Source organism: Rhinichthys klamathensis, unplaced genomic scaffold (genome assembly GCF_029890125.1).
Source record: "Rhinichthys klamathensis goyatoka isolate OS25496 unplaced genomic scaffold, OSU_Roscu_1.1 h1tg000263l_1, whole genome shotgun sequence".
Taxonomy (NCBI): domain Eukaryota; kingdom Metazoa; phylum Chordata; class Actinopteri; order Cypriniformes; family Leuciscidae; genus Rhinichthys; species Rhinichthys klamathensis.
Window position 1 is genome coordinate 391,882 of NW_026606784.1, and position 14,318 is coordinate 406,199.

Here is a 14,318-nt window from a genome sequence, read left to right on the forward strand (position 1 = left end):
TCAGACTAAGAGGACTCAGTATTTTATTTTAAGACATTGAAAAAAAAAAAAAATTCTATTGAGTTTTTGTGAAGTGACCCAGAGTGATGCAACATCGGCCTACAAAAATGTCATGTATCACTGCTTTATAGTCTCTGCCAATAGTCAAAGCTCTTGTCTCCTTTATTATTGTTTTGGTTGATATTATGTGATGTACGTATGCTTTCTCTTTTGTATGTTCCTGTTCTCAGCATTAAAAAATAAAAAAATAAAAAGTCAAAGCCCTTCTTCTGCCCTATTACATTTAAACCCGGCTTTACTGCCATCTAGTGGTCTTTAGTCTGAACGATTAAGACTGTCTTTGATAACACTATCAGATATTAATATTGTGTAAATATACATATTTTATTTTCTCTATTTTTTATTCTGATGTCTGTCTCTATTGTCCTGTGCATTGGGTTACCAGCACCAAGTCCAAGCTTATTCATTTACATCCCCAATGATGTAATACCAATTTTAGCATTTTTTTCAACAGTAATTTTTTGTTAACCTTTTATCGCAATAATATCGTATCGTGAGTTCAGTATCGTGATATGTATCGAATCGTGACATGAGTGTATCGTTACACCCATAGACTGTAAAAAAACACTGTTAGACTATATACCTTTAAGCAAATGTTATATTTTTACAAATAAAATTAGATTAAATTAGCCTCTAATCAGAAGGAAAAGGCATAGCGTGGAGGAAAATAAATTAAAAATGGCAACAACAGTGGGATAACGCAGTAAAAGTTTATAGTCAATAATACAAAACAGAAAGATATGAATCAGAGAGAGCAGGATAAGAATGTGAAATATGAGACAGTTGGACATATTCTTACATCATGTGAGAAAATCACTGAAATGGTGACTCAATTAGGTCGAATAGTTATAAAACCATGTTAAAAGTATTCTAGAATGAGCTGGCAGTTTACAAGGGAAGATGTAGTAGACTGATTATTCTCGAAAAGACTGGACTGGACAAGCGATTTTTTAAGTTAAGTGTAGGACAGCAGGGGGCAGTAATGCCACGATCCTCCGCTAAACCCCAGCGAAGAAGAAGAAGAAGAGGGAGTGGAAGCTTCTAGACGCCCGAGCTTCGTTAGCTTCTCTTCCTTTATCCCCGTGACTCTGTGTTCAGGTTTCCAGCAGAATGTCCGCGGTTAAAGCACTAAACCCGAAAGCAGAGGTGGCCCGGGCTCATGCGGCCCTGGCCGTGAACATCAGTGCGGCCCGGGGACTTCAGGACGTGCTGAAGAGTAACCTGGGGCCGAAGGGGACAATGAAAATGTGAGTTATTAGTCATGTTGCGCACCGCTTTGTTAGCACGTGTTTGTCACCCAATCATCCGCTAAACCGGTTCAGTCCAACATGTGCTCCGGGATTTACGCATTTTCCCCCGTCACTGCGACATGTCAAAATGCAGTGTGTTGCAATGCTCGGAAAATCTGTTTGTTAAATGAAAGTGTGTGTTTTTGAGACAAGTTTGGACCCACTGGTTGTCAAGAAGTTAGCATCAGTGCTATCTACTCATCGTGACAGTAAACTTGCGTCCATAATTAGCACATCTAACTAGTCTGGAGCTCGATTCTAGTTGTCTGATATAAGTGATTTGTTTAATACATGTTTGCAGTACTTTGGTATCAAGTTTTTAATTGAATGCAGCGGCCAGCCATTTTAATTCAAGAACGCATGAACCCAAATAAACAAATAAAATAAAATGAATGGTTGTCTTAATAAAAAGTCATGAAATCAAAATTAAAAATGCATTTATTTATGAAATGTTGCAGTATTTAATATTAATTATACGTGTAAATTTGTATTGGTGAGGGTGGGGCAACCTGTCAATCACTCTCATCACAGTAATGGCAAACAACAATGATTCAACCAATTTCTGATGGACTAAATTAAAAGGTTAGTTAACCCCCCCCCCCCCCCAAAAAAAAAAAATTAAGTCAGTAATTAATTGTTCCAAACATCTAAGACTTTTGTTCATCTTCGTAACACAAATGAAGATCTTTTTGATGAAATCTGAGAGCTTTCTGTCCCTCCATTGACAGCAACGCAACTACCACTTTGACGCTTCAAAAAGTTTATGAATTAAAGAGATGTAAAACTCAGAAGCTCAAGCATGTTCGCTTGACGTGCAACTAATGATACGCAGCAGGTTTGAGCTTCAGCAAGAGGTTTGTTCAGTTGAGCTTCTGTTTATGTTCGCTGATCAATGTTTATATCTGAATAAAAGACTAAATTAAATCTATTCATCATACAAAAGTGATCGTGTCTCCGCTAAAGCCGCTAAATTCATATGGATTAGTTTTACGATCTTCTGAAATTTTTGAAGCGTCAAAGTGGTAGTTGCGTAGACTGTCAATGGAGGGACAGAAATCTCTCAGATTTATCAAAAATATATAAATTTGTTCCGAAAATGAACAAAAGTCTTACAGGTTTGGAACGACATGAGTGCGAGTAATAATGACAGAATATTCATTGGTGGGTGAACTAATCCTTTGACAAGTCTAGGGAAGTGTTTCATTGCGACTTATAAGGTAACACCAAGTAACTTTTTTTGCTTTAGTTCAAAATCAACAATTTAAATTTCAACACATCATACATTTTTCTTTCAAAACGTGTTTTTGTCTTGGCCTGATTCCTTATGGTAAGCCTATTATAAGTAGGGATGTCCGGATCAGGTTTTTTTGCCCTCGAGTCAGAGTCCGAGTCATTTGATTTTGAGTATCTACCGATACCGAGTCCCGATCCGATACTTATATAATACATAAAAAAAAGAATAAAGAAGAGAGAAAAAACAGATCCAGGATGTTCCTTATTTTTTATTTAATTCACCTTATTTGAATATTCAACAACTCTGTTAACAAACAGAGCACTTCTGTGAGGTTGCTTGAACAATCAAGTAATAAATAACATAAAATCTTCACTTTTGGACTTTAGTGCAACAGTAAATATAGAAAAAGTCTAATATAAAAACAAATAGCACCTCAACTTAAAATACCCAGCAGGCATGTAAACAAAAAAATAAAAATGTTTTAAAAGTGTATAAAAAAATAATGAGAATATATATATATATACATTAGGGGTGTAACAGTTCACAAAATTTGCGGTTCGATGCGATACAGCAAAAAGAAAGAAATGCCAGAGAAATTTCCTATTTATTAAAAGAAAAACTATGTTTAAATAAGTTTGAGTTTTCCTACATCTTGAAACTTTCAGGTTTATAAATGAGGGTAATCTTTGAAGGATGAACAAATAATGTTTTGGTAATCACATTAAAAATAACATTTAAATATATATTTATATAATATTTGAGATTTGAAGTGCAACATTAAATCCATGTTCATTCACGACACAATGTTTCTCCTGGTGTCCACGTCAGCGCTGTTTGATCTAATAGAGTTCTACGGTTAATAACGGAGAAATTTGAATGCTTCTTCTCACTAGATCTTCTCGCAGCGATGTTATTACTTCAGTGGCGAATTCAAATGTTTTCTTCACTGGCTCTCTTAGCCAAGTGTCGCTTGATCTCGCGCTGCACAGATGTTGCTGGTCCGAACTGAAATGGTCCGTTAAGCACAATATAATGAGAAGCGCAGTTTCGTTCCGCTTTTATTACGTTTGCCATTTGATGTTGCGCAACGTTGTGGTGATCGCGCCAGCGCGGATTTTGTCTGCAGGAAAAATGGTCCTAGGAATCGTTCGGTTTGTATGCGTACCGAACCGGAAGCCTCGTACCGAAACGGTTCAATAATTACGAATACATGTACCGTTACACCCCTAATTTACATATATCCGAGTCCTGATCGGGAGGTAACGTCCGATTCCGATCGAGTCTGAAACCACGTGATCGGGCCCGATTTCCGATCGCGTGATCGGATCGGGACATCCCTAATTATAAGTAAGGGATAGTGTACGTCCAGCCGGTGGTTCTCTCAAAATAAACCCCCGACAGGAGGATGAGGACCGTGACGAGACAGTGTCATTCTTATAAAAATGCTTTTATGAAAAACTATTTATAGAAAAAACTATAAAATTTAAAGATGTTTATTGAAAATGTATTATGCAGATTTTTAAATAGTGCATAGCCTGTAGCATGCACTATTTAAATATATAGCCTTACGAATTCACGATATATATAAACTATAGCATCACGATACAGCAATTCTGCGATAATCAATATATTGCTAGACAATCCTATAATGATAAATCACAATTAGTGCTGCCACTAACGACTAATTTTCTAACGACTAATCTTTCGACTAATTTTTCGAGTAGTCGACTTATCTAAACGACTAATTAAAAAAAAAACATTGTTTGTCATTTCGTTGTGTCCATTTTATTTTGAACTGAAGGGCCAAAATATAAAATGTCACCTGTTGAAAAACATTATGTATTAACAATCTAAGCATAAGTATCTGCATTTCCATTAGGCTATACCATTAGTCAGAGTCCTAATCTAATCCTCTATTAACAATCATGCATGTATTCATTACTTAAATTAGCTCTTTGTCCTGCCTTAAATTAATACATTAGCTTACTGTACATTTTTATATGTACATTTCTGAAATGCATAACTGATAACATCACTGTGAATTGTAGGCTAAAGTAAATGCACTCATGCATTTTAGGTAAAGCTGCTTTGAAACATTATGTATTGTGAAAAGCGCTATACAAATAAATTGGAATTGAATTGAAAGAGTCTGGACTAGCCTACTACGCTTAGCTCTGCCTTATAATGAATCGCGCTGAAGCAGGCAGGCACGCAGATATGCAGCTCTCGTTTACACTTGCGTGCATGCCGGGCCCGTGCCGCGGTTCGCGTGAATGTGAATGTGAAAGCAACACGGACTCGGGTGCGCGTTTTAGCTGATTATGTATTTAGTTAAATAAAACACTTGTAAGGGATGATAGTGTTGCTGATTTACCTTGGATACGAGCGAGAGTGAGCCTGCAGTGTATTCGCGCTTAGCCCGTGGAATCAGGGCAACACATTTGGAAAAGTGTCTCCTCAAAAGAGTCAATTTGCAAGCAGCAGACGGCTTATGCGACACACGCACCTGTGTTGTTCACTCAGCTGCGCATTATAGCACAGAATTAATTAATTAATTAATATATATATATATATATAGACCCGCGTTCTGTTTTCTATCATGCGCCGTGTACGTTTGCGATTGCGTAAGATGCACGCAAACACACCAGGGTTCGGTAGAATTACCGGTAAGTTGAGTGTGAAACCAGACCAACGCTGCGGGGGCGCCGGGAACAATCGCGCGCGGGCTCGGACCGCAGCAAACGAGCCCCGTGTGAAAGCACCGTCACCTGCCTCCGCAACTTGTCATATCAAAGCAGTGAAGGCGGGGGAGGGGAAAGGAAGAGGATGGCAGATTAACCAGCAGGGCGCGCACATCGCACAGACTGGTGTGTGGAGGTGAATTACAGTGAGCCGTTTGAGACGGGAGACCAAAAATAAATATGCGGTCAATAGTAAAACGACACGTCGACTAAAAAAATTGGCGTCGACTAATTTGCATGGTCGATTACGTCAACTAAGTCGACTAATCGCGGCGGCACTAATCACAATATCTGTCTAACTATGAAAAGAAAATGCCCATTAAAGGTTAAGCGCAGGTTTTCTCACTTTATTAAAGTCTAAAATGTGAGAAAACGGCACAAAAAGTTTCAGTCAGTAAATGAAACATTGTATGCTTATACTTTTTAAAAGCTTAAACTTTTCTTTGTGTGTAAACTGACACATTTAACTGCTTATCGACTCGTTTTATATAAAATTTACCAACCTCGTTTATCTAAACCTGGGGAAATCTGAGTGTACCAGCTTCCTTAAAGTAAACCTGGTTTATTAGTGTTGTTGAAAGTACCGACTTGGGTATTTTAACATTTTAAAAATGTGACGATACCAGCATTTCCCTCTAGCATTTTGAGCGATGTTGAATGGTTTCTTAAACGCCTCTGATTGGCCATTGTGTTCACGCGCTCAACACTTATGTCTGTGATTGGCTACAATGATCAACTCTTCCAAAACATGTTGTATATATGCATTTTGATGATTTTTACCAAGCGCTTACACAGATACACATGGGAGCGTCTATTTACAACATGTTTGTCTCATCAATGGTATAACTTTAGACTTAAACATGGCTGGGGCATCTATTACTTTACTCACACTTCAATCCGCCATTTAAACCCTCTTTGTCTTAGGCTAGTTAACTTTTGTTCACTTTCCCTCATTCATGTGTTGAGCGTAGGGCTGGGCTATATGGCTGAAAACTGTATCACGATATCAGTGTTTCATATCGGTCGATAGCGATAATTATTGATTTTTTTATGACCCATTTAAAATAAGGACCAGGAGAAAAAATATATTACATTTAAACATTTTTATTTTAAACTTAACCTTCCTCTGATTACAATCCCAAGACAGAAATGTCAACACAACCATGGAAAACTCAAATAATTAAAATGTAAACATAAGTCTAAATTCACAATCAGACCTGCAAACTCCTCAGAGTAAAAAAGGTGACAGTGGCGCGGCGGGACGTGGGTGAGGGGGGTTTGTGATCGTACGGGCCCCCTGCTTGATTTGTTTTTGAGACATCACGGTTCGGTACAATGGAGTGAAAAGCAAAACAGAAATATAGAAGGCATTTTTATAAATGTCTTAAGCCTTGTATTTTTTAAATAAGTTTTATTAATAAAGGAGGCATAGAACCAGTTTATTTATAGTGCACTGTTAATAGTTTTATATAATTGGTTTATTAATTAAACTAATAAAAAGATAGATATGAGATATGTTTGGTAATTGTACCTGAATGAATTTAAAATTAATTTGCTATATTTCAGATTAATATATTTGTTTTCCTTAATTTTAATTAACCCTAACTTTATTCTCATCAGAATTATAAATAATTGATTTCTGAATTGATTTTTATAAAATAATACTACCAACACATTTCATTTTCTTTTTTAATCAATGTGTAACTTAAAAATAAACAGATTAGTTGAGGACAAGAAATGAAAACCAATGCGATATGATGAATGTCCAAAAGATGGAACACACAGACTGTTTTAAAAGGGGGTTGGATAAATGTTTTGCTTTTAAAACAGTGTGTGACAGTTGTAGGTCAATCATTTTCTGCTTATCAATCGCCGGTTACTGAAGAGGAACCCAGCAGCACGAGACAACGATATGGCACAACCAAACTGACACGTTACATGATTGCCTGAGCTTGTCACTCCCTACGTTGCTAGGTTACCAGAGAGCGAGTGCCTTTGTTAATGCAACCAAACTTGCTTTGCAACCTGTGGTTTCTTCCGACGAAGAAAAAAATATCGAACGTTTTATCGAACACATTTTTTTATTGATATCGATCACGTGTTTATCGCGATACATATCGTTATCGTTTTATCGCCCAGCCCTAGTTGAGCGCCACCTTGAGGAGCAATGAAGTAGTGACGCTGGGAGCAGTAAAATCTTTTTAGAGCGCCTTATTTTGTTAATGAAAATGTCGATATTTGGCACCAGCACGCCTATTCTCGTATCCCACGGAGAAGGACGACGATATATCGCCCTATCGAGATTGTGTCCCACCCCTAGTGTACATGCGTGTCGCTCGTGATCCGGTGTTTTCATCATCTCAGAGTGGCAGTCAATGCTGTAAACTTCATCTCTGTAGATGCTGCACCAGATACACTTTCACATTTGCATCATTTCCAACATTTTTAAAGACAGATGATTACGACGCATCATAAAGGCTTGTACACACCGGGACGAATATCGGCGCGCATTATTCGTCAGCGTTTTTCAACGCGTTTTTTGTGTTCACACCCAAGCGATTTTCGCTGACGATGAGCCGAGTGAACATGCAAATTCATTCCCTGACATTAGATGGCGCCCATTTGCTCTGCAATACCACTCCATAACAGTTCTCTTTTATCAAGATTTTTGTAGTCGCTGTCGCGTTTGTCATATAGCTCTTTGTTCCGACACCAGCGAGACCAGCAGCTCTACATTCATCTTCCCTTGCATCTTCCTCGTCTTATTTCTTCCCGGCAGTGTAGACCATAGATATCCATAATAAAGGCCATATTAGGCCATGATTATGGATATCTATGGTGTAGACGCTACTTGGCGTATATCTTCTTCGCCGCTACGTATGTGTGCTCGGCAAGACCGTTTTGTGTTTGAGCGCCCCCAAGTTGTGTTTTACTGTAACTTCAGAAGCTCTAGACACGTGAGCAAAAGCGCCAATCTCATTGGTCGGCTAGTTTTTGACGCGGCGCGTCAAACCAAAAAAACGAACCCGAGGCGTTTAAAAAAATGAAGCTTTTAAACGCGCGCGAAATTCGTCCCGGTGTGAACAGGCCTTTAGGCCGTGTGTCCACCAAAGCGTTTTTAGCCAGCTGAAAACGCTTGACGCTCTACTGAAAACGCCTAGCTGTGGGCGCTTGAGAGCGTTTTGACAGCACAGCGTTTTTTCCGTTGAGACGTTTCGTTGCTATGATACAGAATATCCGCAGCACAGTTTACTTGTAACTGATTTTGCAGATAATTTGTTTCATACTGAAAATTTATTTGTCATCCATGTTGTTCGGTTAGCTCTGCTGGTGGATGTCGTTGTACAGAAAGAATGTTGTGACAGTTGGTCGGTGTGGTATTAGCCCCGCCCCTCCTCCACTGTGATTGGACGGCTGGGTAAAAAGTGACAGTGATGAGCGCTGCGTTTTATCCAAAGTTGAACATTTTTCAACTCTCGGCGACCAGTAAAAACGCCGAGCTCTCAGCGCTTCAGCGTGAAAAAAAACGTCCAGCGCCTCGTTACGCTCATGGCGTTCCAAAAACGCCGCGCTCCCATTGAAAACATACGCCAGGCGCGTGGAAAAAGCAGCAGATTTGTGTTGTCATGCACATTTCCGTTTTACTACTTCCATTTGTCATGAGGCGCGCAGGATAATAGTGTTATGATGAGACATTAGTTTTATGCCCCGTTTACACGAAGGGAAGACGCAGATATTTGTGGTTTGGCCTCTCATTTACACGAAAACCCAGTTTTTATCACAGAAAACGATTATTTCTAAAAACTCCGGCCAAAGTGGAGATTTCTGATAACGCCGGTTATGTGTGGCCGTGTCGACTGGGATAAACGGGGTTTTAGGTTCTCAAACGTCACATGCGCCAGAAAATGCTTAACGTCATGCGAGCGCCCAGTTTGGCAGAGTTATGATGGCGCTCGACGGCGTATTTATGCGGGTTGATGTAAATGACAACTTTTTTGAAAACGATGTTGTGCACGATGTTATTATTGAACAAAGGTGGGGAAATATTTGTTTCTCTAAATACCCGGCTATGTGTAAATGTGGCCTTAAAGCAAAGAAAGATAACTTATTTCAGCAGGCCTGGTGTCCAAATAATTATTGAAGAAAGGGGGAAAAATAAGGGTTCTTAAGGGTGTGAAATAAGGGCCATTTAGTTGTAGTTATATTCACATGAGGATATGTTACGTCAAGAATTGCACGATTATCTAAAAGCTGCAAAAAGTTATTTACATCTTTGCCTGCTCTTACAAGCTGAAACACTTCTTAAAAAAAAAAAAAAAAAAGTCCCAGTTTCCCTTTTTAAATGATGAATACAGACTACTGTTATTTCATCTCACACAGGCGCAGAACACACTTTCTTGTTGGCCTTTGTCTGTCCTCTTTGCAATTTGTTGGAAAAAGTGCGTCCTTTTATCCCGGAGCCTGGCGGTTTAACACGGTTGCCTTTCATCTATGCTAGTTTGACGTGGGCTTGGCGTGTCATAGTCTAAAATCACTGTAAACCACGGCTTTACTGCTTTTGAAAAACTGTTATAACTAAACCTCAGCAAGGTTTTATAAACGCACCAAGCTCTTAATAATTTGATGAATTATAAGTTCTTCAGCAGCGTATGGTTGTCAAGTGCAGTAATAGTGATGTAAGGAGTAGTCCACAGGTGTGTGTTTATAGAGTATTTTACAATGGCTTCAAACACTGCTCAGCCAATCATAATCAAAGACTGGAGCTAAGTAAATGCAGCACACAATAAGCATGGCATCTTGTACATGAATCCTCTTGTATATTAAACCGGTTGTGTTCGTTTCGCAGGCTTGTGTCTGGTGCAGGAGACATCAAGCTCACCAAAGATGGGAATGTTCTGCTGCATGAGATGGTAAGAGCTTTACTACTAATATTTTAGGAACTTTAGTGTCCTAAATTATTGTTACTATGACATTAATTGTCTACTGCCTGTGTCTTAAAGATTGTTCCACAGGTGCAAGTGGAAAAATTGTTTATGGCTTATTGAACAAGCATGAAAAACATTGTTTTCATCTGGACTTCGCCATGTTGTCAATGTCATGATCATGTGACCTACCAATGTCAGTTGCATCACTTCACTATCATTCATAGGGGTGGGGGGAAAAATCGATTCTTAGATGCATCGCGATGCGGACGTGGACGATTCGGAATCGATTCGCAAATGTCAAAAATCGATTTTCAAAATATATATATATATATATATATATATATATATATATATATATATATATATATAATAACGTAATATATTGACGGAACTCTGAAGCGCGGAAGTGCAGTGCCCGGACCGTCTGTGTTGTGCACATAACAGAGACGCGATGACTGAGCGCGATATCCAAACACCGTCCTCGTTAAAAGCTGACGTGTGGAAATATTTTGGCTTCTGTGAAGTTGAAGGGGGGAAAGGAGCTGGACAAGAGCCACACTATTTGTAAGCTTTGTGGAATAAAACTAAAATATTTCGGAAAACACGACAAATATGAGAAGCCATATGACACGTTTCATATGGCCACCAAAGCACATTTTTGTCCCGCCAAAGCCTTTTTTGATCGGTGAGTGATGTAGAAAAAAATGACTGCTGCGCTTGACAGCCGCGAGCAGAGAGAGAGAGGGAGAGAGAGAGAGAGAGAGAGAGAGGGAGAGGGAGAGGGAGAGAGAGCCCCGGCCGCGCGCGCGCACTCTCACGTCTCCAAACAACACGAGCGCTGTCTTGGTCTCTCTCTTCCTCGCGCATATCAAAATCAATTGACATGATAGTAAAAGGTCGGACGGAAGACCGCAGTTTCACGTCGAGCATTTGGAGATTTTTAGAGATTAGAGACTCTAGGCCTACACTCAAAGAACAACATATCACTAAATTATAAAGGCCTGTCTAGTTAGTGTGTTGCATTTTGTCACTGTGTTCTACAGTAGGCTACAGTATATAAGCTGAAGGCTGCTACAGTAAGCTGTTCAAAAATGTTCATTTTGTCTTCTTAATGATTAAATTGGACAATTTTCTTCTAGAAAGACAAGGTGTTCAGGTGGAGAAAACTTTTTCTTTACCTTGACATGTTTCGACTGCAACCTGCAGTCTTCCTCCACCTGAACAACACCTTGTCTTTCTAAAAGAAAATTGTCCAATTTCTACAGTATGTTGGTTCTGATCTACTTCCTAAAGGAAATAAGCCTTTCATTTATTTGTTATTGTTTAGTTCAACTTAATTAGTCACAACACAATGTGATGTATTCATGTTCTACAGAACATAAGCTACATACACGACACAGAAAGTGCTTTGAGTTGTTGTTACTCAATAAAAGACTTTTTTTAATACTGCAATCACTTTGTAGTGTATTTTCATTTACTGTTGTGAAATGGAAAATCAATAATCGCTAATCGAGAATCATTAATAATCGAAAAATCGACTGTAATCGAATCGGGACTTCAATAATCGTAATCGAATCGAATCGGGAAATCGGACAGATTAACCACCCCTAATCATTCATAAATCCTGTCCCATGGCCTCATGGGATGGAAAAGTGTCCATCGTATGCATAAAATCTCACTGGAAGTATTAGGTCATCCGGGTACATTTTTCCTACTCCTTTTATGAGTACTGTGAATTCGAAGACTTATCGTCACATACTATTTTTCGCCTACTATAGAGTAGGGAAGTACGTGATTTCGGATGCGACCTGAACCGACTACATGAATGATGAGCAAGCCATCTCATTGGCTGCAGGATCAGCTTGTGCCCTGCAGTATTGACGTGAGAGCTTGCGGATTGCCAGTAAAGGACCGAGTTTCATGATTTGAACTAGATGTTTATAAAAATGCTCCTCTTTAGAGTTGATTTAATTATTATATACCATGTTAATAAAATGATTACATTAGTCTGGGTGGCGAAACCTCATGTGCTGTAACATGTTAGATGTGTTCGTCACTGTTGCTGACACTATTTGTCTGTGCATTATATTTAGTTTTTTGTTCTGTGAAGGATCATTAGTTCCCTGTTATTCAAGCCACTATCTGAAACCCATATGTTCTTGGTTTCTTTTTCTTTTCCAGCAAATCCAGCATCCCACTGCTTCATTGATTGCCAAGGTGGCCACAGCACAGGATGACATCACGGGAGATGGCACAACATCTAACGTGCTCATTATTGGAGAGCTCCTCAAGCAGGCGGACCTCTATGTTTCTGAGGTGCTTCTCAAATTTCAAAATTTGTCTTTGTCACGAGTCATGTTCCTCATTTAAACCAGTCTTGCACTTGTCTGAAGGGTCTTCACCCCAGGGTAATCGCAGAGGGATTCGAGGCTGCGAAGGAAAAAGCCCTTGAGGTTCTGGAAGAGGTAAAGGTCGTGAAGGAGATGGACAGAGAGACTCTCATCCATGTAGCCAGGACCTCACTCAGAACCAAGGTCCACGTGGAGTTGGCCGATTTACTTACAGAGGTGAGAAACATTGTTTAAATATATAACGTTTTAAACCAGTTATGATGATAGAACAGAAAATCAATTTAACATGGGGAGAAAAAAAGGATTTATTGCTTTTCACTGGAGTTATGCCCATGGCATGTAGATGGAAAATCAAAATGTCCTTGGTATTTACACATTAGAGATTACACTACAGTAAAAACACTGCAAGTTAGGGATCAACCGATATGGATTTTTTTTTGTGCCGATACCGATTTTTTTTTTTCATCAGCCTTAGCCGATGACCAGGGGCGTCATGCAAGCCAAAATTCTGGGGGGGCACAATCTGAGACGTTGCAATTGTTTTCTGACGGGTGATATGGATCATGTTAGGAGGGGTCAGGGGGTTTCTCCCCCTGAAAATGTTTAAATTCTGGCTGCTAAACATACCATTTCAATGCAGTTTGGGAGGGACAGAAATACCTTAATGGAGCTAGCAGCAACACTCTATCTGATTCTGAGGACTAAGTTAAAGTATCTATTTTGTAAGTTTATGTAAAAGACAGGTTGATGAAAGAACTGTAAGCTCAAATTCAAAAGCTTTTGAAGTCTACTTCATTAAAGCATGTTTACACACTAGGGTTGTGCCGATGGACGATATCATCGTACATGGCTGACAGACATCACGATGTTTAGACGGCATCGGCTAAACATCGTGTGTCCCGTTTCCATGGTGACGCTTCCTGCTTGGCACGTGATTCACCACAGCCAAAATAGCGCTGTATGACAGATTTAGCGCTTTTGTTTCTAAATATTAACAAACTTGCTTACCATGTCATGAACTATTTTCTATTCCGATTCTCAAATATGTGTAAGTGAGTTTTTGTCGTTTAAAAAAAACTTTATAAATATCTTGATCTGTAACGTGAGATGGGCGCCGTGTTTGGACCGCAGTTCAGAGATTCCTGTCTGTTGGGTTTATTACAGCGCGTGAATTCACCAGTTTCTCCCGAAAAACATGAAAGTAAGTGGCCGGTGAACTGGGAGAAAACTTGAGTTGACATTATAGTTATTTAATGCTAGACTGTGTCTCTCTGATATGAATAAAAATCGTCGTCAAATATATTTGAATGGGTTGTTATTGCTGCTTCCATAGACACCATTGTGTATTTTACAAACTGTAAATGTATTTTTTTGCTATAGATTATATGTATTTAAATGTCTGAAACCTAAAATAAACATTATGTGGTTAACACTGAACAGTTGTGATATAGCCTATGACAAGCGCTGAGCGCGTCCGTCTTTGGCTCAGCGCCAGCCATAGCGCGAAAGCACGCAGTTTGAATCTGGCAGTGATGTCACTGTACATTCGCTCCTTAGTGCTCAGCTGCTGCAGAGCTGCCGACATCGAAATTGCTGATGAGATTAGGCATGTGCCGGTATCAAATTTTCATGCTGCGATTAATTGATTGAGCTTTTATCACGGTATACGGTATTATCACGATATTTTAATTGCACAAGAGAAACAGATGGATTGGGGG

General features: G+C 39.2%; 1 protein-coding gene across 1 annotated transcript in view; it reads left to right on the forward strand.

The window, feature by feature from the left end:
* The first annotated feature begins 1,077 nt into the window (after positions 1 to 1,077).
* cct6a (chaperonin containing TCP1, subunit 6A (zeta 1)) overlaps positions 1,078 to 14,318 on the forward strand; it is a 28,539-nt gene continuing 15,298 nt past the window's right edge. Inside the window, exons 1-4 of the mRNA XM_056267840.1 lie at positions 1,078 to 1,307; positions 10,171 to 10,234; positions 12,431 to 12,565; positions 12,643 to 12,816. Of these exons, the coding sequence (XP_056123815.1) occupies positions 1,171 to 1,307; positions 10,171 to 10,234; positions 12,431 to 12,565; positions 12,643 to 12,816 (510 nt within the window). The 5' untranslated portion in view covers positions 1,078 to 1,170. The remainder of the gene's footprint in view (positions 1,308 to 10,170; positions 10,235 to 12,430; positions 12,566 to 12,642; positions 12,817 to 14,318) is intronic.